This window comes from Bufo gargarizans, chromosome 6, assembly GCF_014858855.1.
Source record: "Bufo gargarizans isolate SCDJY-AF-19 chromosome 6, ASM1485885v1, whole genome shotgun sequence".
Classification (NCBI taxonomy): domain Eukaryota; kingdom Metazoa; phylum Chordata; class Amphibia; order Anura; family Bufonidae; genus Bufo; species Bufo gargarizans.
Window position 1 is genome coordinate 201,023,663 of NC_058085.1, and position 26,196 is coordinate 201,049,858.

Below are 26,196 nucleotides of genomic sequence, written 5' to 3' on the forward strand. Positions count from 1 at the left end.
AAAGAAACAAAGGGAACTTTGCAATGAATGCTATTTGGCTGGACATTGGCGGAAAAAAACATATTGATTGTGAAGCAGAAAATAGACGTTAATAATTTTATAGTGTGGAGATTATACATGTGAATTTATTTATTGTTATTATTATTAATATTATTATTATTATTTATTTTACTCACTTATATAGTGCTGGCATATTCCACAGCACTTTACTGTCCCCAGTGGGGAATTGCCTGGATAATCCATGGTACATGATTTTAAAAGATTAAACAATATTTTATTAGCTCTATTTAGTAAATAAGGGAGATATGGTGGAGGGGAATTGCCTGGATAATCCATGGTCCATGATTTTAAACGATTAAACAATATTTTATTAGCTCTATTTAGTAAATAAGGGAGATATGGTGGAGAGGTATGCAGTTGGACTAGTAGTTTCTGCACAAAAGTTTTGTTTATAGTATTTGTGCCTATTTTAGTTGTTTTTATTAAGTTTACTTTTTTACTTTATATAATTTGATTGGGGGGGAGGGTGATGTCTTGGTGTCCACAAATTTCTTATCAATATATTTGATTGGAAATCTATATTTTTTTTTCTTGTTGTTTGCAGAAGCAGAAAGCGGTATGGCTTTCAACATTAACTGTGCCTAACCCTCCTTCACAAAACTTCACCCTAACCTCTCCTCCTCACCTCTGGACCCATAATCAGGAGATCCCTTCGAAGGAAAACATACACAAAAACTGGCTGTCTCCTATTTTTTCATCTGTATACAAATACATACATGCATACATATGTATATATAGATATGCGCATATATATTAAACATATATATGACTGTACATATGTATATATATATTTATAATTTGGATATATTTTTATATACACTTATGGATGTGAGAGATAATGTAGCACAGTCACTGCTCAATTTATGCTAAAGTTTGTAGACCTACTAGTTACAAATCTATTGTATGCTAATGAAATAATAATTTTATATATTGCTGAAATGTTTCTACCTATTTATCCATCTCTCAGATGCATTCTGTGTATATAGATATTCCTGTAAAAGTGCATGAATACCGTACATATATCCCTAAGCATATGTATGCAAACATTACACATGCACCTATATCTGTATGTGTCTGTATATAAATACTGCACGTATATATGTATTTTACAAAGATACATATGTACATTCATTAAGATAAGACAAATATCACTAAACTTAAATGTACTCTCCTCTGCTACCAAGTCTCAGTGTATTTCTGACCTCCCACTGTCGCTTTAACTTCTTTGCAGGAATCTGGTTAATCTCTTCACTGCCAGCAGGATAGGTCACTAATGGTCACTGGCATATAGGGGGTTAAAGGTTTCTGTTGTCAGTGAATAATGGAAATTATCATTTTCAGGTCTTTGTTCCCCAGTTGGCACTGTGTGTTTCTGCGGCTATGTTTTGTGTATGTCTTTGTCATTCTGTATGTGTTTCACACTGCTCCCCCATCTCTCCCCATTGTCTCAGTCTTCAGTCAAATGTGCCATTTGTACATCACAATCTGTTCATTTTCACTATATCACAGATTATGGTAGCCTATTAAAGGGGTTTCCTTGATTAAAAAAGAAGGCTCTGGCTTTTTCTCCTTGAACGTTGCCAGAAAAATCTGGGCTTTGCTTGGACAAGGGTGGTTAGACTGTTTCTGGAGAAAAGGCAGATACCTTTCTTCTAATCTGAGATGACCCCTTTTAGCCCTAGTAAAGAAGCCCCTTCTTCTAATAACACTCCACATGTTGTTTGTAGTATTTAATATTGTCCTGTTAGTTATGAATGCAGCATATCAAGTTATTAAGTATGGTTTGTTCCTACAAACTATACCATTTGTTTAATTTATGATATAAGGATAGATTGAGTTTACTAACTACACTTTTTGCCCTAACCTCCTGTTTTCGAGGGGTTTGCATACCTCTCCATGGCTTTTGTCTGAGCAAACTGACATACTGTATAACATAAGCAATACACAAGTAAATTTAGCTTTGGTAGTATAGGCTGTTCTCGTTTTTTTACTGTACTATACAATAACGAGATGGTTCTAATGGTGCTTTCACACAATTGTGATGCAGTTTTTTTTATGCTGCTTTCAAAGCCAAAGCAAGGGGTGAATAGTAACAAGAAGGCATTATATTTCTCTCTCTTGTTTTTTTAAATCCACTTCTAGTTTTAGCTTCAAAAACTGTTCAAAAAATGTATCAAAATGTTATATGTGAAAAACCCTACCCTATAGTATCCTATATGCTGCGCTCATATTTCAGTTATCAAGTTCAATACAAAAACAAAAAACAAAAACATGTATGGTCCAGGGTATGTTCAAGTCCAAGTCTTTGGGGTTTTGTTTTGAAGTTCAATACAACCAACACAAAAACACTGGAAAGGCATTTTCTGAAAGATAATTAATTTTTTAAACCCAAAATGTTTTATTTTTTAGTGTACTATATAGGATACTGAATAAAGAAAGATTGTAGGACAAGCATATGTCTTATTGCTTTTAACCTACATTTCCTATGATAAGAAAACGACCTATTGGTTCAACCAAGTTTTTACATTAAATGGGTTGTCTCATCTCAGTGTTACCAGGGCGAGAAGAAAATAAGTCCTGATCATCAGATGGCCACGAAACTGGAAGGTCCTAGGTGCCCGCTGTTACAGTAAGTCCCATTGCAGTGCATAGAAGCTACATAAACAGTGCAGCAAAGCAAGGTATGTTGTTTCCGAGTTAGGGAAATAGCATTGCTTTCTGTACTATGCTGTTTCTGTAGCCTCCAGGCACTGCCTCTAAAAAAGCAAGTACCTAGGATGCTTCTTTGTTTCCCGGCCACCTGGTGGTTGGGACAGTCTCATATCGCTTTAGTAATGGCGAGATGAGACTACTCCTTTAAGTACACTTCTTTCAAGGTTTATATTACAATAGTAATAACTTGTAGTATATTTCATCGACGTTAAACAACAGACATCTCCTTTAAGTTGGAGACAAATAATACAAGATCCTAGCATTGACAATAGCCGAAAGGGGAAGTTCTGTTTCTTTCCATTTCCTCTACAATGACCCATGCATGTCACTTAACATGCCCACAACGTTCCCACATAAGTCAATAGATCATTTTCTAACTTTGGTGCCTGTTGTAAAATAAAGGCTCCTTTATACTGCTCAATTGAGCAGGCAATTGTTGGGAAGGAAGCGTTCCTATCATAACCTGACAATCACTTACTCGATTGGTGGTACAATTACACAGGCATATTATCGCTAACAAGCATTTGTACAAAGGCTCGTTAGCGATAATCTGCCCAACTTCGGGCAGTGTAAAGAGACCTTACATTTCAGCAATTTCTGTTTGCAAATCAAGGTTGAGCTTTCTCATAGTCAGGTAATGAAATGTCAGAAAATTAACAGTGATTAGAAAGAAAGACATTTGTTCATTGTAAAGGTACATACAGCTCTTCACTCATAAACAGAACATATTTTTCTATGCAGAGCTCCTATCATGTATAAATGGAAAAAGGTAGCTTTGCTTGCTAATGTTGACTGCAACTAAACCACAAAACATTAAAGTAGCACTCCCACAGAAAATGTTATTCTCTGACCTGTTAGAAAGGTTCATGATGTAAACTGTAGTGAATGTAATCTTGTCACCAATGACTGTATTTGTGAGTTATAACCTCCCTTCTGATCCTCAGCTGTGTCATGTAACTAACTTTCTGATCTCCAACTGATACAGGGCAGAAGGTCACTTCTATATTCATTCCTATGAGACTGACATTGAGGCTTCCGTAGCAATACATAGAGAAACTAGCTTCCTGTCCACACATAAGATGATGTGTTATTTTGAAAGTCAGACTGCTTGTCACATGACACAGCTGTGGACCCTAAGGGAGAGGATAGCTCACAAATACAGTCTCAGTAGATTACCTTAAACAAGGGTGTTGCCGTTGCATGTCGTTGCACCCAGAGGCTTTGCTGATTCTCTTCCAGGCTGCAACTCCACCACTGTGACTGAAAGGGCCAGGCAGGGAAGACTCATGCCTGGCCCTGTAGTCTAACATCTGTGCGTTCAGTGCATGTGCAGTATATGACTTGAGATCGCTGGGCAGATGCGCAGTCAGATTTCATCTGCCCAGTGATCTCCAGATCTGCTGGTGCAAGACTTCAGGGCCAAGGCCTGTCAAAGTGGTGGGGGCACGACTTGAAAGAGAATGAGTGGAGCTTCTGGGTGCAAGGGCAATGCCCTTTTGCACCAAGGGGCTAATTTGCATATTATTAAAAGGCTGATTTCTCTGAATTAGGGGAATGGATCAAGATGGGAACAAGAGCATAAAGATGTGCTGACAAGAGCACATCCACCGTTTGAGATTGATTTATATGAAGATATTAGGTGACAGATTCCCTTTAACACTAATATCCACATATAGATTGTGCTACCAAACAATGATTTTCACAACTTGTGTATACTTTGGTCATTTCATGCTTAACCAGAAATATAGTCCTTTTGCTGTTCCTGGTGACCAAGTTGTATATTTAGTTTTACTGCCTAGCCCTTGGAGATCCAACCAGCTGAAACGATCCTTATTTTATATAATACCAATGTTATATTCTCTGAGCTGCCCTAGGGATTTAGTTCTGTTAGAGTTTTTGAAAATTCTGTGCTGTTATTGCCTGTCATTGGTAACCAATTGGCTCCTTAAATTCATGTGCCAATGCCTAAGTGCATACTATCCAGTCTATGGTATCTAAGTGTCACACATACATTTTGTTGATTAAATTGTGCATTGAGCAGTCCCTAAGTATGTCTAGTCCCTGTAGACACCATTAAATACTGTCCTTTCCCAGATGACCAAGTAGTAATGTGTTTGGTGATTCATTGGTTTAGTCTTTATTAGTTCATAATATAGTAGTGGTATAGCTAGTCCCCAGTATCCAGTAGCTATTACTTTCTGCCACTCTTGAGACAAAAGGGCTCTTCTAGAAAACCACTTTAGCAGTTATCTTCTCTTGAAAGGAAAAGGTGTATTAGCCACACTTCATAGCAGCATGACGAATGTTGCCAGATAACAGTAATTCTGGATCATATGGACAAAATCTTATTTTTCTTATCAGTTCCTTTTTTAAGGCTTGCTATCCAAAGTGTTTCCATCTTCTCATTATTTAGCCTGTTTCCTAAACTTAAACTGTTTGACATCAGCTTGGTGTTAACTTGAAGAGTGGGCTGTTCTCCTGCCCTACTCAGTGGTTTGTCTTGTCTGTGTGCAGTGTTTTATTGACATTCATCTGACATCTGTTTGTCCTTTCCTATGGGTGTGGTTTGGGATTCTCTTCAAGAAACTTCCTGCAAGTTTGGTAACTGTAGAGAAGTTATTGCAACATAGGGAGTTGCATTATGACCAGTCTTGTCTTTAAGAAGCTTTAATTGTGATTGCATGATTTGTTTACATGGAGTGCCAAGAAAACCCAAAACTGTTGGCTAATGGTGAGGTTTCAAATATGCAGGAAAGCCATGTGCTTGGTACAGCATGTGCCTTTTGACTCCTAAATTTCAAAAAGTTAAACTTGCTAATTTTTTAACATATATAATTTTTTAACTTATATAATTTAAGACCAGTGATGTTTTCTTGCATTCTGAAAGTAAGTGAAACCCATAAAGCAAAAACTTTCTATTCATATAAACATTGTAAAGAGTAACTACAAGATAAATATGAAAAATCCTCTCTAGAAATGCAGAGGTTAATGCAAATTTATTAAACTATTCAAAACAACTAAACATATTTTAAAGAGGACTTGTCACATGTTTTTAAAAAAACTAATACCTCTGTTGTTGTCCCACCTAAGGATATTCTGGTGCATATGTGCCAAATTTTCAATCCAACCAACCCTCCTACCGCTAATCTGTAGCACTAAAGACATATTTGGATGGGCAATACATTCAATGCTACTAAATATACAGGGGAATACAGCACTGCAGCATATACATATTACATCCAGTGACATCCTCTTTGATTACACATCTTCCCTTTCATCATCTTCTGCATTCATTCCAGACTGCCATGATGACTTCTTTCTGCTTTATCTGCAGAGTATGCCACACAGACATCTTAGGTTCCTCATTTATATGTTTCCATCGTCCTCCCCCTCCTGGAGTCCTAACATTGTTATCTTTTTACTATCCCCAATATTGTGGACATTGTGCTTCCCAGCGCCCCCAAATACTATACTGCAGAAATAATAGTGCCATACATCTAGTACCCTCATAATAATAGTGCTACCAAAAGTCCCACCAATATTAATAATTCTCTCCCAGAGTGTTTTCATTAGTAACAGTGTCCCTGACATTTATAATGCTCCCATGGGTGCTTCTGTTAGTAATAGTGCCTTCCATATTGTGTCAAATAATAATCATATTAATAATAATGCACTTATAGTACCCTTGGTAGTTATAATACCCCATATTGCCCATAGTGACCACCCCATAGTAGTAATACCCACAATAGTGCCTCCAGTAGTAATAAAGCTCCTCATATGCAATAGACCCCTATAGTCCCTCAGTAGTAAAATAGACCTTCATAGTGCCTCCAGCAGTGGAAAAAGTTCCCCTATTGCTCCCAGCAGTAATGAAACCCACCAGTAGTAAAAAATAAATAAATAAAAAGCCCTTCACATTGCCACCAGTATTTATAATGCCCCCTGCAGTGACCCAAGTAATTATAATGCTCACTATAGTGACCTCAGTATCTATAATGCCCCCTAGTAGTTTCCTAAGGCTTGATCGATGACTTTGGGTTTGTCAGATGCCAAAAGATCTCTAAGATAGTTTTTTTTCATGATTTACTTTCCAGTGGTGAAAAATCTTAAAACTACATAAGTCTAGCATTCAGCTACTGTACATTCTAGAGGCTTAATCCATCATAAATCTTTAAGGAAAGTGGTTTTCTGTTTCAGGATGACTACTGCAGCATCATGAATTCCTTTAGTAGTAAGTCAGATGAGCAGAGTTTGTCATATTGATGCAAATAGTATTAATATTGTGTTCAATCAACATCCATGATTCTGGTGTTCAGGTTGCCCCAAAAATTTGGTCACGTGCAGTGTTTCTCAATATTTCTATGTCAAGTACACCTACTCAAATAATTGATATCAATCTACCCCAAACACCGTTCTATACTTCAAAAGCACACCAGAGGACAGACAAGTACCTTTTGGGGACAGGACATGGACCCTCTGGTTCAGAATGCAGGATATAGTGTAAATAATCATTATTGTTCATTTTAAGTATAGAGCTAAACTGGGCGACATTTATTTGATTATTAACGAATGCTTAGTCACATAGTTTGAATGAAATAAGCCTAGCTCAGAAAACTGACTACAATACTAATCTATTCATCCAAACGCACCTATTTAGTTCACCGAATGAATAACCTCTCAACACTAGAAATGGTGCCCTGCTTTCAGAATGCAATAGTGTTGCAACATTGGTTTGCTAAAGCATGTTAATGAATGTGCATGCGTATCATGTGCTGTTTGGTTTGTTGAGTTGCAAAAAGTTAAATATGTATATTGGATTGTTAGAAAATGCCTTTTGTTAGCTGGCATGGAACAGGGCTAACCCCAAAAAAATCCTTCATTGCTCTTTTCACTTTTATTTTTTCAAACATTGGGCTGTAAATGGGTTGTAAGCACAGTATGTGTAAATGTATGGCATTGGTTGCCTATAGCATTATACACCTGCCTTTACTGCATGGGGACAATGGTACAGAATAACTAGATCATAACATCAATGTTTTATTTTCTGTTTGCTCATATTGCATGAAATATGAAAATATTTTTCCATGCTGCCCTCCCCTCCTTTCTCCCTTTTACTTATTTGGATTGTATTAGAGAATTATTCAGATTATAAACCACTGTTTATAGGATTAAAACTTTGTCAAGGAAGGATATGCAAACAAAAATGTAAAAACATATGCGCTATTCCTAATTTTAGCATTAGAATTTTGGTTTAATTAAATGGATTTTACCATAAAGAACATTTATCACCTATGCAGGGGTAAGTGATAAATGTTAATAGCTGGGGGTCTGACTGTTGGGAACCCCAGCGATCTAGAGAACAGAGGTCCTTAAGTCTCCTGTATGAAAAAGATGGATCAGAAAAGTGCATGCATGATGACCGCCCCATTCACCTCTATGTGACCACTCTACTCCATCAGTCTCATAAAGGTGAATGGAGCAGTGGACACAAATGCACACTATTGCTCCATTCTTACAGGGAACTTGAGGACCTCTGTTCTCTAGATCGCTGGGGTTCCCAGCAGTCGGACTTTCAGCAATCATACATTTTTGGGGTTGCTGGTGGTCCTATCAGTCAACCCCCAGTGATCATACATTTATCAACTGTCCTGTGAATAGGTGATAAATATGCTTATGGAAAAGCCCCTTTCATACAATTTGAATTAACAATGATTGGAGTGACAGCTTCCATTAATTTATGTACACATATCTCTTATTTAATACAGAGACAGTTTTCCAACTGTTAATGTAGTATAAGTGTCTGACTTATGTGTCAGTCTTATGGCATGACCATGATTCAGAGAAGTAAAGATGGGACAATGATCCAGAGGACTAAAGATGTGACCTTTGCTTGTTGCTTACAAGATGAAAATGAAACCTATGCATTTGGTCAGATAGTGTTGGTACTCTGTAAATTGTCCTCTACCATCTTAATGAGCATTTCAAGGATTACCTTGTCTCAGTGGAAAATTGTCAGGCCTATTTATCGTTAGACATCAACTATGATTTAAATTGCTAATTCTCCCTTTGGACTTAATAGATCTATCAAACTTCAAGAAAAGAGCCATTATCATTTGCCAGTATCTCTTATAGCTTTTTGTCATATAGATGTGACATTCAGACAGACATCACCTTGTTTGGTCTAGCTTAGCGTTGTGGACAGGAGGATATACATTGCAAAACTATTTTTCCTTATGGAAATGAATGGCACGAAATGTATGCACACTGTGGATTGTATGCACGAATGATATTGAAATGTGCATAGTTCGTAGATCAGCCTCTTTATTGTAAAACAGAGTATCCTTATAATTCATAAGGCAGCTTGCCAAGGGACCCAATCCAAACATCGGTATCTAAAAAGATTTTTCTAACAGTAGGTCAGAAAATCAGGGTTGTTAGATCGCTAATACAATGTTATGTAAGTCTAGCCAATTTATATTAAGACCAATTCTGAGTAATCAGAATGAGTTGCTAGCTGTCCTGTACCATTTCCCTTTTCTGTTTAACAGGCAGGAGTTCCGTATGTGTGATTGTTTGTGCCTATTTAGCATAATATTTTTATACATAATTAATTGATGGCACATCAGTCAACAGTATCATATACTGTATTAATTCTATACTCTGTTGTTAAAAAAGAAGATTGAATGTAAATTCCAACTGGCACAAAAGTCCATTTATTTCTGAAAGCATGGTGAATTTTTCTGCTAATGATTTTGTTTGCGTTGAGGATTTTATTATTTCTTTACGTTTGGTTTAAATGAGCAAATTCTGGTGTGCTATGAAAACAGGGCAGCAGTGAACTGTTAAGGAACCAGGTTATACTTATGTTATTATACATTTATTTTGTTACAGTGTTTATCAGTCTATCGTTATAAAATAGCAAAAACACATTAATACAAGTTATGAATTATTGCTAATCTAACCTTTGTGCCAGGAGCACAACTGTAGGAAGTGTGGAGATTGTGTTTACACCTTAGGTTTGGAGTCTTCAGTGGCCCAGTGGCTAACTGGACCTCTCATCTATATGAGGAGACTAATAATAGTTGTAGGTCCTATTACAGATTTTGTATTGGGACAAGAGATGAGCGAATCGAATTTGACAATGTCGATCCGAATTTCATGAAAAATTTGATTTCCACCGAATCTGAATTTCCTTACGCTTCGTGGTAACGAATCGCATTTGTTCCTAAAATGGCTGCTGCACATGTTAGGACATGGAGCAAGGAACTCTGGGAATGAGGGATCATCCACAATGCCATGCCAAAATCCTCAGCTATCTTGGATTCAGCCATTTTCCAATGTACTTAGTGCAGGGAGAGATGTCAGCAGGAGCTAGCTACAGTAGAAAAGACTTTAAAACTTTTATTTTGCTGCATAGAAGTTCTGGAAAAGGATAGGGAGGAATCATTCCACAGTATTGAAGCAGAACAGGGTTCAGTAAGGGGGTTTACAGCCTTAGTAATAGAAACAATCATATTACACATTCCTGCACTGACTGCGGATCCAAATTGCCATTATACAGCTCTGTAATTCCAGCAAACCATTCTTGTTATTGGGGTGCAAGTGCTGTTTGATATAGCCATTAACAGGGTTTATTACAAGGAAACATTTCTACTTCTTATTTGCCCTTGTGCGGTGCAGTTATAGGTTCTAAAGCCCTTTTTAGCTTGTATTAGTGGGAAAAAAGGGCTTATTAGCCGTTGTGTGGTGAAGTGAGAAAATTACAGCCCTTTTTGGTGTGTATTAGTGGCAAAAAAATATATATTATTAGCCGTTCAGCAGTGCAGTTATATGTTCTAAAGCCTTTTGTGGCGTGCATAAGTGGAAAAAATAAAGGCCTATTTACCGCCAGCGGGCAGCACATCCTGCTATGTACCTCAGTCGAACTGCACACAAGGCTCCTCTTCTTCACTGCAGGCTCCAGCCCCACTTTCCTGCACTGTTGCGGGCGGTGACAGCTTCAGTAGCTCCTTGTAGGAGCCGCACACGTCCTGTTTCTTTAAGAGTTTGTGGACGCCCCTGATTCCGCCTTCTCTCCAATCCCGGCCAGGCACCACCTTTATAAGGGTGCTTCCCCTTTCTGGTGATGCCTGAGCAATATTGTAGTTTTCTACAGCGAAGGTTCCAGCTTGTTGGTCCCGTGTTGTTATCCTGCTTCCGACTTTAGCCTGTATCCTGACATTGTCTCTGCCTGATCCTCCTGTACCTCGCTGCCCTCAAGTGTATGATTTGGATTGTCGACCACGCCTTTGTCTGCTGTTCAGCTTGTTACACCTGCTGCACCTGAGCTATCCAGCTCTGCTGTTCTAACAGCTCCAGCCCTGCTAAATAACTAACTCAGCTCTGCTTCATCTGACTCTGCTGCTGCGCTCCTTTCATCCAGTGACAGCTCACTCAACCTGCCTGTATTCTCAGTGCTTTCACTGGGGCGTTTTGACCTGCTCGGCCAGCTGCCACTTAACCGGGACCGGGACTTGCGGTACCGACCTGGTGTCTCCCTTGCAGCTAAGACTTGCTTCCACATCTTGGAGCGGGATAAAGGGTAAAAACCAGCAGAACACTTAGACTCCGCTCCCAAGTTTGGCCCAAAGCCAAACCGGTAAGTGGCACAGCAGGTCCACACCCGTTAGAGCGTTACAGTTTGCTCAGGCCATGGGCCCCGCTGGCAAGCCCAAGCCTCTGGTGCAAGATTTATACCAAGAGCTACAACGCCAGAGCAAACGCCAAGATGTCCTGCTGCAGTGTCTGAACACGATTTCCGCCCATCTTGGCACGCTATCTACACCTGCTCCTGCCGTACCACAAGTCCCAGCAACTCCTGCAAATCCTGTTGCATCGTATTCACACCATGGCATAACTGCTATCCAGCTGCCTTTGCCTCCACACTACAGTGGCAATCTGAAAGCCTGCAGAGGGTTCCTTAATCAGTGCTTAATCTACTTTGAGCTACATGGAGACAAGTTCCAGTCTGACTGAGCGAAAGTAGCTTTCATAGTCTCTCTGCTCTCTGGAGAAGCTCTAGCCTGGGCTAATCCTATATGGGAGCGAAGCGGATCTGAGACTACAAACCTCCAGACCTTCCTAACAGTTTTCCGTACGGTGTTTGAGGAACCAGGTCATGCCTTCGTCTGCGTCAAGGCGCAATGACAGTGGGACAATACGCAATTCATTTCCATACTTTGTCCGCAGAACTGTTCTGGAATGATCAAGCCCAATAAGCCGTATTCTGCGTAGGGGCTTAGTGACCGTATTAAAGATGAACTTGCGGGAAGGGATCTTCCTTTCTCTCTGGACGCTTTGGTCACATTGGCCATGCGTATTGACGTGCGTTTTCGAGAAAGTTTCTCTCAAGCCGCAAGGGTGAGACAGACATCTAGACTCGCACTTGTCTTCCAGAGGACTGTTCAGATTCCATCTGTGGTTTCGCCTGAAGAGCCTATGCAGGTGGAACGCCTGAAGCTCTCTGACCAGGAGTGCCAGCGGCGACGAACAGAAGACTTGTGCCTCTACTGTGGCAGAAAGGGTCACATTGTTCCTACCTGTCCCCAGAAGGCGGAAAACTTCCTGCCTTCCTGGATTCGGATGCAATTTTGTTAATCAAGCCCTGGGGACCCAGTGCCAGTTATCCACCACTCATCTGGCAAAGCCTGTGGTGGCAACTATTGTTAATGGACAACCCCTAACCAGACCTATTCAATTGATCATGGCTCCTGTTAAACTCCAAGTCGGGGTGCTACATTCTGAAGAAATATCTTTTTATGTCCTGCTGGATTCCACGGACCCAGTGATTCTGGGATTGCCCTGGCTACAGCAATACTCTCCCATCTTAGACTGGCGTATAGGGGGATATTCTCCCCTGGGGTCCTCAGTGCCATTCTTCCTGTCTGTCGGTGGTTCGCCCAACATCTTCTCGCCGGTCCCTATGAAACTGTCTGGTCTGCCTCTGCAATATGTGGCTTATGAGGATGTTTTCTGTAAGAAGAAGGCTGAGACCTTACCACCTCATCGGTCTTATGACTGCCTGATTGATCTTCTTCCTGGGACTTTTCCACCTCGCTGAAGGGTTTATCCATGATCTCTGCCTGAAACTCAGGCTATGGCCGAGTATGTTAAGGAAAACCTCCAGAGAGGATTTATCCGAAAGTCTACCTCTCCGACGGGAGCCGTTTTCTTCTTCGTGGCCAAGAAAGACAGGTTACTCAGTCCGTGCATAGTCAAGAACAAGTACCCCCTGCCTCTGATTTCTGAATTGTTCGACCGTATCTGAGGCTCCCAGATATTTTCCAAGTTGGATCTGCGTGGTGTGTATAACCTGATCCGAATCCATGAAGGTGACAAGTGGAAAACGGCATTCAATACCCGTGATGGCCACTATGAGTACCTGGTCATGCCGTTCAGCCTATGCAACACTCCTGCAGTTTTTCAAGAATTTGTGAACAATATCTTCTGGGACCTGTTGTACAACTGTGTAGTGGTGTATCTCGATGATATTCTGATCTATTCCCCCGACTTGGCCACTCACCGGAAGCAAGTGCGCCTGGTTTTGCAGCGATTATGGTCTCTATGCTAAGCTCGAAAAATGTCTTTGAGAAGTCCCCCTTAGTCCTTCCTGTGATACATCGTTTCCTGCTTGGTCTGCAAATGGACCCCGACATCCTAAATTGGCCTTCTCCTCAAGGTCTCTGTGCCATTCAAAGGTTCCTGGGGTTTGCGAACTTCTATAGACAGTTCATCCCAAACATCTCTTCCCTCACAGCTCCTATTTCTGCTCTGACGAAGAACGGGGTGGATGCAAAGAAGTGGACACCTGAAGCTGAGTCTGCTTTCCTGCATCTCAAAGACTGCTTTGCCGCTTCTCCTGTTCTCTGTCATCCGGATACCTCCAAACAGTTCTTCCTTGAAGTGGATGCCTCCTCTATTGGAGCAGGTGCCGTCCTGCTACAGAAGAACTCCAAAGGGAGATTTGTCTTGTGTGGTTTCTTATCCAAGCTCCTCTCTTCTGTGGAAAGAAACTATTCCATCGGCGATAGAGAGCTGCTGGCTATCAAGATGGCCTTGGAAGAATGGAGATACCTTCTGGAGGGGGTTCTGCATCCTGTGGTGATATACACTGACCACAAGAATCTGACATATCTACAGTCTGCACAGCGTCTAAATCCACGTCAGGCTTGATGGGCACTTTTCTTCTGCATTTCCGATCGGCTGATAAAAATGTAAAGACTGATGCACTTTCCCGTTCTTTCGACCAAGCGGATCAGATTGAAGAACCTCAACATATTATAGAACCGTGTCATCTGGTTTCTGTGGCGCCAGTCCATGTGAGAGATATTCCTCCAGGTAAGATCTTCATTCCGCAGGCTAAGAGGAGGAAAATTCTTTCTTGGGGACATTGCTCCAAGTATGCTGGTCCCCCTGGGGTGCGTAAGACCCTCGATTTGCTGTCCCGTCACTATTGGTGGCCAACCCTACCCAAACATGTCCAGGAGTTTGTGTCTGCCTGTACTTCCTGTGCCCATAACAAGGCTTTCCAAACCAAACCCACAGGCTTGCTACTACCGTTACCCATTCCTGAAGTCCCCTGGACTTTATCACAGATCTGCCGTCCTCTGCTGGCTGTTCTGTAATCTGGCTGCCTATGAGTGTAGAAATCCAATCCAAGATTCTTAATAAGCTGGTATTTCACCCTCAAGCAAGTATTTTGTGGACACAGGTATATGGAAAACATCTATCAATACTTTGTTAAAGCTGAAATATGGCAGGCCTCAATCAGTTGTTAGTTGAAGCAGGTACAGTACAGACCAAAAGTTTGGTCACACCTTTTCATTCAAAGAGTTTTCTTTATTTTCACGACTATGAAAATTGTAGATTCAAACTGAAGGCATCAAAACTATGAATTAACACATGTGGAATTATATACATAACAAAAAAGTGTGAAACAACTGAAAATATCTCATATTCTAGGTTCTTCAAAGTAGCCACCTTTTGCTTTGATTACTGCTGTGCACACTCTTGGCATTCTCTTGATTAGCTCAAGAGGTTGTCACCTGAAATGGTCTTCCAACAGTCTTGAAGGAGTTCCCAGAGATGCTTAGCACTTGTTGGCCCTTTTGCCTTCACTCTGAGGTCCAGCTTACCCCAAACCATCTCGATTGGGTTCAGGTCCAGTGACTGTGGAGGCCTTCATGGTCAAATAGATCTTACACAGCCTGGAGGTGTGTTTGGGGTCATTGTCCTGTTGATAAATGATGGTCCAACTAAACGCAAACCGGATTGAATAGCATGCCGCTGCAAGATGCTGTGGTAGCCATGCTGGTTCTGTATGCCTTCAATTTTGAATAAATCCCCAACAGTGTCACCAGCAAAACACCCCCACACCATCACACCTCCTCCTCCATGCTTCACGGTGGGAACCAGGCATGTAGAGTCCATCCGTTCACCTTTTCTGCGTCGCACAAAGATATGGTGGTTGGACTCAAAAGACCAAAGCACAGATTTCCACTGGTCTAATGTCCATTCCTTGTGTTCTTTAGCCCAAACAAGTCTCTTCTGCTTGTTGCCTGTCCTTAGCAGTGGTTTCCTAGTAGATATTCTACCACGAAGGCCTGATTCACACAGTCTCCTCTTAACAGTTGTTCTAGAAATGTGTCTGCCGCTAGAACTCTGTGTGGCATCGACCTGGTTTCTAATCTGAGCTGCTGTTAACCTGCGATTTCTGAGGCTGGTGACTCGGATGAACTTATCCTCCGCAGCACAGGTGACTCTTGGTCTTCCTTTCCTGGGGCGGTCCGCATGTGAGCCAGTTTCTTTGTAGCGCTTGATGGTTTTTGTGACTGCACTTGGGGACACTTTCAAAGTTTTCCCAATTTTTCGGACTGACTGACCTTCATTTCTTAAAGTAATGATGGCCACTCGTTTTTCTTTACTTAGCTGCTTTTTTCTTGCCATAATACAAATTCTAACAAATTCTATTCAGTAGGACTATCAGCTGTGTATCCTCCTGACTTCTCCACAATGCAACTGATGGTCCCAACCCCATTTATAAGGCAATAAATCCCACTTATTAAACCTGACAGGGCACACCTGTGAAGTGAAAACCATTTCAGATGACTACCTCTTGAAGCTTATCAAGAGAATGCCAAGAGTGTGCAAAGCAGTAATCAAAGCAAAAGGTGGCTACTTTAAAGAAACTACAATGTGACATATTTTCACTTGTTTCACACTTCTTTGTTATGTATATAATTCCACATGTGTTAATTCATAGTTACTAGCTGAAGCTGGCATATCAAAACCCGCAATGCGTATTTTGTGGATGCAGGTATATGGAAACCTCAATCACTATTTTGTGAAAGCTAATATATGGAAGGCCTCAATCAGCTGTTAGTTGAAGCTAGTATGAACAGAATATAGTGGGTTGTGATTGGCTCTGGGGAACCATGTGATCGGAGTGTAACCATGTGACCTTTCTATGAATGGAAAGGGGAGGGTTATTGGAAATGTGTTGATTATACGCTCTGAGAAGCAGAGAAGGAAACTTTTTTTTAAGTCAAAATACCTCTAGCATTTGTGGATTTTAGGAATTTATGTTTATTTATTGTTTGAGTTTTGATGAGTATCCTAGAGGAACAAAAAAAGAAAAGGTTTTGTATAGATGGGCGGTCCATAGATATGATCTAGGACCAATAAATACCGCACCTGTGAGAGAGGATACCATCGCCCCTGACAAAGCTGGACTGGCGAAACCCAGGTCGGGTGGACTTTTTGTGCTGAGAATATATTGATTTTAAGGCTGAAATTGTTTGTCCTTTTTGTAAGTAGAATAAAACAGCTTTATGCGGAATTACCTGGTGGAACTTCACTATTGTGTTATAACTTCTCGCTAGTTTGCAGGTGTACGTGAGTGCACCAGCCTCTGGAAACCGATTGTTTGGCTACAAGGTGAAACAACTGCGCATTTGGGATAAGAATCTGGGATTAAACTTATACACTCATAGGCAGCGCGATCAACATCATATATTGGAACTTTGACTGTGAAGCAAACTTTACCCACGTCGCTTGGTGGATCTGCAGCACCGATAAGTAACCACAAAGATCAGAGACTGTTTGAATTTTAAGTTTGTTCTGTAATCTGGGTAGTGGTAGACAGATTTTCTAAGATGGCACATTTTATTCCGCTTCCTGGAATGCCTTCTGCTAATCAATTGGCCTGTCTGTTTATAGAACAGATCTTCCACCTTCATTGTCTACCTCTGCACATTGTGTCTGATCGCGGGGTACAATTCACTTCCAAATTCTGGCGAGCGCTCTGTGGGCTACTTGAGGTCAAGTTGGATTTCTCTTCTGGTTACCATCCTCAGTCTAATGGGTAAGTTGAACAAATTAACCAGATCTTGGAGAACTACCTACGTCACTTTGTCTCTGCTCAGCATGATGACTGGGTTCGGCTCCTGCCATGGGTGGAATTCTCTTACAACAGCTATTCCGGAGAATCTACGGACTCTTCTCCCTTCTATATAGTGTATGGACTTCTTCCCCGTACTCCTTTACCCCCGTCTGCATCTTCTGAGGTACCAGCTGCTAATTCTTTGTTCAGAGACTTCCTCAGCATCTGGAGACAGACTAAGGACTCTATCTCTCAGGCAGTTACCCGTATGAAGAAGAATGCAGATACCAGACGTAGACCACCTCCTCAGTTCTCTCCTGGTGACAAAGTCTGTCTTTCCTCCCGGAACAGCCACATGAAGGTACCCTGTTACAAATTTGCTCCACGATGTCTGGGCCCATTTGAGATCCTAGAGCGCATCAACCCTTTTTCCTACAAACTCCGGTTGCCTCCTACCCTCCGGATTCCAAACTCCTTCCATGTATCTCTCTTAAAACCATTGGTCCTCAACTCCTTTTCCAGAACCCCCTCCACCACTACTTCCGTTCCTACTGGCGAAGAATCTGAATTTGAAGTACAGAACATCCTCGATTTCAAGGTAGTTGGTGGCAAGAGGTACTTCCTTGTAGACTGGAAGAATTATGGTCCTGAGGAACGTTCCTGGGAGCCGGAGGAAAATGTACATGCTCCAAATCTTCTCAAAAGAAGATTTCAGCACATCAGGACCAAAAAGAAGCGGCATGAGAGGAGGGATACTGTAACAATGGCAGCTGGCAGCGGCAGGCGGCGACAGCTTCAGTTGCACCTTGTAGGAGCCGCACGCGTCCCGCTTCTTTAAGGGTTTGTGCACGCCCCTGATTCCACCTTCTCTCAAATCCCGACCAGGCACCACCTTTATAAGGGTGTTTCCCCCTTCCTGTAATGCCTGAGCAATATTGTAGTTTTCTACAGCGAAGTTTCCAGCTTGTTGTTCCCATGTTGTTATCCTGCTTCCGACCTTAGCCTGTATCCTGACCTCGTCTCTGCCTGATCCTCCTGTACTTCGCTGCCCTCAAGTGTATGATTCGGATTGTCGACTACACCTCTGTCTGCTGTTCAGCTTGTTACCCCTGCTGCACCTGAGCTATTCAGCTCTGCTGTTCTAACAGCTCCAGCTCTGCTAAATAACTAACTCAGCTCTGCTTCAGCTGACTCTGCTGCTGCGCTGCTTCCATCCAGTGACAGCTCGCTCCACCTGCCTGTATCCCCAGTGCTTTCAGTGGGGGCGTTCTAGCCTGCTCCAGCTGCCACTTAACCGGGACCTCTCTTGCGGTAGCGACCTGGTGTCTCCCCTGCAGCTAAGACCACGCATCTTGGAGTGGGATAAAGGGTGATAACCAGGGGAACACTTAGAATCCTCTCCCAAGTTTGGCCCAAAGCCAAACCGGTAAGTGGGACAGCAGGTCCACACCCGTTGGAGCATTACAATTTATATGTTCTAAAGCCTGTTTTGGCACAAGCATATATATTTTTTTCTGTTCAGCTGTGCAATTATATGTTCTAAAGCCCTTTTTCGTGTGTATTAGTGGGGAAAAATATATATTATTTGCTGTTCAGCGGTGCAGTTATATGTTCTAAAGCCTTTTGTGGCATGTATAAGTGGGAAAAAATAAGGACCTATTTGCCATTTAGCAGAGCAGTTATATGTTCTAAAGCCCTTTTTGGCGTATATAAGAGGGGAAAAATAGGGCTTATTAGCCGTTATGTGGTGAAGTGAGAAAATTACAGACTTTTTTGGGGTGTTTTAATTTCCTTTTTATTTGTTAATTTGATCTAACAGTATGTCAGACAGAGAAGTGCCAGGCCCTGCACAGGGGAGTGGCAGAGACCTAAATGATTATGGCACAGGCACAGAGTGCATCAGACTAAGGGGGTGTGGTAGCAGGAGTCGCAGCGAGAGGCCTGAGCTCCTGGTGTCATCTAGCAGTCGTGTCTTGACCAGCAACCCAGCAGTTCTTGAATGGTTGACTCGGTCATCCACTTCGTCCCAAGTGACATCAGACACCCCCAGCTAAGAGTCGGTGGGTTCATCAGATACATTCCTTAGTTGGCATGGCCCAGGAGCAGGGCCTGTGCCCTCACCTGTCCTCAACCTTCCTCTGTACTTTTCTGTTCCCTCAGCCAGAAAAGTATTATATGCTGTGGGCTCAGCACCACTATACAGCGAGGACGAGCTACTAGAGGACAGTCAGCAGCTACTGGCCAGCCAAGATGTGGAGGAGATATCCGCCGCTTCCTCTGGTAGGCGGGCAAGTAATGAGGATGAGAGTGGCATGGGAGCTGGTGTTGCATATGGTCATGTTCCTGACCCAGAGACCGTTGAGGAGGACGTGAGTGAAGTGCAGACAGTAATCGATGATGATGATGTAGCTGATTGCACTTGGGAGCCGGATGAATTAGGGGCTTCATCATCATCGGGAGAAGAGAGTGGCAGCTTGCTTGTGAGGCAGAGGCGGAGCCAGCAAGTGGATATTGTGGCAGGGAGTCAGCAGGGTTGCAGCAGTGGGAGGTCGGGAGAAAAACGTGCGCGGAGTTGACCACCCGCTTTGCAGAAGCCTACTTGCCCAGAAAGTAGTGATGCAGGGGTTCATGGTAGCAGTCAGTCAGTGCGAAGTGTTGGGGGTTAAAGCACCTACCTGGCGGTGTGGCAGTTTTTTGTTCAGCCTCCAAAGGAGGTAAACATGGCCATTTGTAGAATCTGTGGGCAGAACGGCCACATTATTTGTCAGTCACCAGGACTACGGGAAGAACAACATCATTCCACTGCTTCATGTCCTGGAACAGTTGCTGGAATATCTGGCTGGTCAGGGGACTGGAGATGTGGAGCCTAGATCTCACGGCCACATGAGCCTTGTAGGGTCTGAACTGGAGGAGGAGGACATTGGAGCAGGAGCAGCCTGAGGAGCTACAGGGTGATGAGGAAGACGAGGCAGAGGACCCAGACACACCGTGGCAGTATGCAGTGGAGATGAAGGCAGGGAAACCCTCTGAGTCACTTGCGCATATGGCCCGCTGCATGCTCATTTGCTTGGGTAGTGACAGTCGAATTGTCACAAATTGTCAGAGAGATGACGTCTGGATCTCCACCTTCTTGGACCCTTGCTACCGGTCCAATATGGGGTCTTTTTTACACCTGCTGAGAGGGAGGACAAACTGAACTACTATAGAGACATCCAATGTAGTCAGTTGGCCGCTGCCTATCTGCGCCATTATCCATCCTCTCGCAGGTCTGACCGGGGGGCCCCTTGTGCCACTCTGTGGTTTCCTCATACTGATGCTGCCACCTTCACACTGTCATTGTGCCACCCGTGGCCTCCTCCTGATGCTGCTGCTCCTGCCACCTCCACACTTTGTCATTGTGCCACTCTGTGGCCACCTGATCCTGCTGCCACATCCACACTGTCATTGTGCCACCCTGTGGCCTCCTCCTGCTGCTGCTGCCAACTCCACACTCTGTCATTGTGCCACTCTGTGGTCTCCTCATAATGATGCTGCTGCCACATCCACACTGTCATTTTGCCACCCTGTGTCCTCCACCTGATGCTGCTGCTGCCTCCACTTTCACACCTTGTCATTGTGCCACTCTGTGGCCTCCTTATGATGATGCTGCCACCTCCACACTGTCATTGTGCCACCCTGTGGCCCCCTCCTGATGCTGCCGCCACCTCCACACTCTGTCATTGTGCCACTCTGTGGCCACCTGATGTTGTTGCTGCCACCTCCATATTGTCAATGCGCCACCCTGTGGCCTCCTCCTGATGCTTCTGCCACCACCTCCACACTCTATCATTGTGTCACTCTGTGGCCTCCTGATGCTGCTGCCACCTCCACACTGTCATTGTGCCACCCTTTGACCTCCTCCTGATGCTGCTACTGCTGCCACCTCCACACTGTCATGGTGTCACTCTGTGGCCTCCACCTGATGTTGCTGCCACCACCAGACTCTGTCATTGGGCCACTCTGCGGTCTCCTTTATGCTGCTTCCACCTCACCACTATGTCATAGGGCCACTCTGACACTATTTTGCCTTTCAGCCTGGCTGACATCATCATTTATTTGACACTTCTGATCTGTCAGAAGGAAGGAAAAATGAGACGCACAATGGATCCTGTCTTTCTAACAGCTGTAAGGCCTGCATGACATGGTCCCTATTTTGCATCAGATTTGGCTTATGATGTGGTAGGCAAAAGCAGGAGTGGGTACAAAACACAGAAGACATGCAAATATTCCATTCACGTGTAATCTCTGTTTCGGATCCACTCCAGTTTTTTTTTTTGTTTTAGCAATACTGATGGATTACTGACCAAATGCTGACCGATGTTCTGACAGATCAGAGGAAGGGCAAAATAATCAGTGACGTCATCACAAACTTACTGCTGACACCCTCTCCACTCTTGTATAAGCGTTTAATAGAACAGGTTCTGTAGACATCTATGTGGAATCAGCTGCTGATAAAAGGAGTGCGCTTCTTCTTGACGCTAACATTGACCTGTAAGGTTGAGTTCACACTTGAGTTATCTGGTTTATTTTGGCCCCGTAACTGCCTAAATAAGTGACGTGTGCAGTGATTCTAAGAGCGACGCCTGTCATCTGCATGTCATACTGACTCACAGTATTGTTTCATTGCCACAGCAGACTCCCTATGCGTGTTACTGCAAGGCACAGTGTTCTACAATGCTATAAAGGCTCTCTTGTGCCAGGAAATAGCCGTTTTGTAACGTGACTCGCCACTAATAAATTCGGTTTGAACCAAATTTTTTCAAAAAGTTTGGCGAACCGGCAAAATCAAATTTTGGGAAAATTCGCTCATCTCTAATTGGGAACCAGCAACTTAGCCTCTTCTTTGCACATTATACAGTAGATAACTTCTTAAAGTTAGTATCTAAGTAGATTGATAGAAAGATTTAGGTGTGGAACATTGCTAATTGTCACCTTCAGGTAAGCTAAATAATCACCTTTTGTTTTAGATATTAGCGCAGGTATACTGTAAGTGTAGAGGATAAATGAAAGGGGTTATCATAAGTTTATAGAAAATACAGAAAAGTACACACGCGTGTCTGTTTGATCAGCAGATGTTACCAGCATAGCTCAGAAGTAGTTATTTTGTGCAGAACACTTGTTTTCATGCTGCCAGAGCCTGCTGTGAGTGAAATTGCCAATGTTAAGGACTACAGTTCCTACTCCCTCCAGAGAATGGCAAGAAGGGGGGAGCAAGGAAATTAGATACATAGCAGGAAGAAAAGAGAACAATATATGCACAAGGGTAGAGGGGAGATACCCACATGTTCAGAGTATTAGTTACACAAGCAGGAGATAAAAACTGGCCATATGACTGCAATTGAAACTGGCTTACAGCAGCACCTTAGCTACAGACAATACATTTGTAGGAGATAAATTATACTACATTTAAAAGATATGTACATATTTTTGAAAGATTAGAAAACACCTTTTTAAATACACATTGTTTGAACAATTATAATTCTAGATTCCACATTTAGCCTCACTGAAACATTTCAGAATGGTTACTTTTTATTTACCCAAACCAATGCAGCCAATTTTTTTTTTACCAAGACAATGAATACATATAAGACAACAGATATTACCTTATAGACATGTAGACAAATGCAGTGAGAGAATACAGCTTATCTCCAAATGCAGCTTTCACTACTGCTCTTGTTTTCATTGTTTTCATGTATTAACACATTATTAAATGCACCATTAACCCCTCCCTCAGCAGATCCATCCATATTGAATTGCTGTTGCATAGAACAAGTTTTTATCATTGTCTGCTGATTGTAGTCAAGTTTGAATACAGTTTTTTAAACCCTGTTCATATCTAAAAATAAAGTGCAAAACTGATAGTATCATTATTTCTTATAAGACTCTATGCTCATATTTGGTCCCTGGAATTAAAGGGACAATGACTCCATCAATGAGTCCATTAGTGGAACAAATGTTTCATTATGAAAATTTGAGTAATACACTGTTGCCATTTCTTTGTCATTAATTTAACAGTTTATAGTTAAGGTTTTTACCCTGGATATTGAAAAAAATAGCCCTGCTTATTTTCTACCCTCAAAGTTAGCCCCATAGTTAATTGGCTGATTACTCTCATATTTTACCAGTCAATTATGTATGTAAAGGGCCATAGCCGGAGGGGATAATGGGTATGTTTGCTGGGCGGATATATAATGAACTTTAGTGAAGTTCAGAAGTATGTTTCACTTCTTTTTCATTTGTCATCAGGATTATTATCAATCCAGGAAACCACGTGAAGATTCAAGAAGGGACCCTTGGATTCTTCATAGCAAGTGATGCCAAGGAAGTTAAACGGTAGTACATTACTAATGTAGTTTTATTTTAAACAAAATTTGATAATTTATTTTAAGTAAATTACTGAAGTTTTAATGAAATAACTTAAAATATGGTGCTTAAAAATAGTTTTTTTTTGGTCAGTATGCACTTTACTAATAGATATTTGTACCTTGACTGCACCTGTCATAGTGTCTAAGTCAACATCTATTCATTAAATAGCATATTCCCATCCTAATAATCTGTTATTTTTCCACAGTGCATTTTTCTATTGCAAAGCTTGTCATGATGACATCACAGACCCCAAAAGGATAAAGAAGTGTGCATGCAAGCGACGTGAGTAATATTTCATGTCCAAATTTTATTTTAAATGTTTAGACTCTTAATTCAGAAGTTAGTGGGGATTATTTACCAAGGATTTATACCAGGGTTTTGGCAGAAAAAGTCTCAACATTTGGTGAAAAGGGCATTTTGCACAAACATCTTTGTGTTTTCTGCCAGTCTCAGCGGAAAGGGCCACCACAGTCCGACACATTTACTATCGTTTATGCCAGACGACATAAATTATGACTGAAATCTACTCAAGTTCCTCTCTAAAGTAAATGCCAGCTTCTGACATGTGGACAACAGAAAATTTAACAGGGAAGGTCTGTGCCTCTTAATAAATTGGTTATGTGAAACGCCACTCTTTAGTAATAGGACCCCAGTGTGTCCAGCTGTATGATATGGCAAAGCATACTTAGAACTTTAAAAATGAAAATTCTGGTCCAAATGGATATATAGATTTCCCCACATTAAGGCCTCCTGCACACAAACGTATGTGTTTCATTCCATGCATTGGGGACCGCAGTTTGTTGTCCCTAATGCACAGAGAACGTTTGTGCGGCCTCCGAGGCGGATCCAGACCCATTTAATTTGAATGGGTCCATGATCCGCCCGTTCCGCAAAAAGATAGAGCAAGTTTTATCTTTTTGCGGAACGCAAGTACGGAACGGAACCCCACAGAAGCACTCCGTAGTGCTTTTGTAGGGTTCTGTTACGCATTTCCGGATTTGCGGAAGTTTCAAGCGAATAGGTCCGCATCCGTGATGCATATGCGGTCCGCAATACGGAAAAGGAACACCGCGTTCATGTGCAGGAGGCCTAATTCATGAATACAATCGCTCATGAGAGAAACATATTGCAAGGTAAACTTAGTGGAATAATTTGCTATCTATCTATCTATCTATCTATTTGAGATATATATATATATATATATATATATATATATATCTATTATCTATCCACCTCTATTTACTTGTCTGTCTAGCTATCTATCTTTCTAGTGTGAATATATGATTATGATATCAAATATAAGTATTAATATTAGTAAAATTTATAGGGAAGTTGCAGCATAGTCTACTACCAAAATCTTGAAAATATGCTAAAGATTTATGAAAGTCACATATGGTTAGTAACCTGTTTTGTCTCCGTACTTGCATAATTCATAACATATATAAGAATTGGAGCGTCATTTCTGATACACAGTAGAGCTCCCTGCATGCAGGTAAAGTTGAACACTAAAATTCTGGCTGCATGCAGCTTCTAATGGGATCTTGCTATAAATGGATTTATACAGTGATCTCAGCAATAAAACTGTGTGCCATAAGTTCCTAAGGTCCCTCAGTGGCAGTTTGCAAGAGACTAGGTAATGAAAGGGAAATAAGGAATTTAAAGTTTCATATTAGGAAAAGTGAGCCCTGATACTTATAAAAATGAAGGAAATTTACTAGAGCAAAACAAAAAATGGTGTTAAATGGTGGACATTTAATTTTATAGCAGTAGTAGTATTTTTAAATGCCAACATAATGTAAATTATAGAGGAGATATAGACTTAAAAGAAGTGCAAAAACATGTCACGGTAGAGGAGGAAGAACCATTATCTTTCTTGGGATTCCTTTTAGTAAATACGGTACCTCTTTTTCTTATCTTTCTTATTCCTCCTGGAAATATACAAATACATTCACAAAGGGTGTTACCGTTTACCATGTTATTGGGGCCTTTCCTAAGCAGCTTTTGTCAACACTGATTGAACAGTGAGTGTAGGGGCCCTATTGATATGGGTAGTGGTAATACTTAATTGTCTATTTACAGAGGAACCACACAACACAAGAAAAAGCTGAAAAGAGTTGTTATATTATAGCAAATTCAAGTATTTACTAATAGGGCACATGTTTGGTCTTCTTTGAGAATGATTCACACATGATGTTTTTTCCGTCTTTTTTTTTTTTTTTTTAAAAAGATCCAGTTAGATGTGTCCTGAAATCCGATAATGATATGTAAAAGAAACCACAAACAATACTTTTTTGTTTATAGTGTTTTTTTTCACTTTCAGTGCCTTTTTGAGTCCATAGCATTTTCTTCAGGTGTTTTCTCATGGGCATCTCTATATGACTTGAAAAATGGCTGAAAAAAGCTTGTTAAAATATATCTGAATAAAAAATTAGTACAAAAACACATGTAGTTTGTGGTATTTTTTACAAAATAAAAAAATACAGTATAAAAAAAACAACTATCTGTTAAGAAAATATTAAGGCCCCTATATGAATTAGGGTGTTGCTGGGTAGCCCTGCCATTTTTGGTATGGCTGGCCAACAATCTAATGTGTATAGAGA

General features: G+C 41.5%; 1 protein-coding gene across 3 annotated transcripts in view; it reads left to right on the forward strand.

The window, feature by feature from the left end:
- The window catches only part of KCNMA1 (potassium calcium-activated channel subfamily M alpha 1), a 731,805-nt gene that overhangs the window by 495,269 nt on the left and 210,340 nt on the right, over window positions 1-26,196 (forward strand). For all 3 annotated transcript variants that reach the window (XM_044299035.1, XM_044299036.1, XM_044299034.1), the window contains exons 17-18: window positions 23,477-23,563; window positions 23,802-23,878. In XM_044299035.1, coding sequence (XP_044154970.1) covers window positions 23,477-23,563; window positions 23,802-23,878 — 164 coding nt within the window. The remainder of the gene's footprint in view (window positions 1-23,476; window positions 23,564-23,801; window positions 23,879-26,196) is intronic.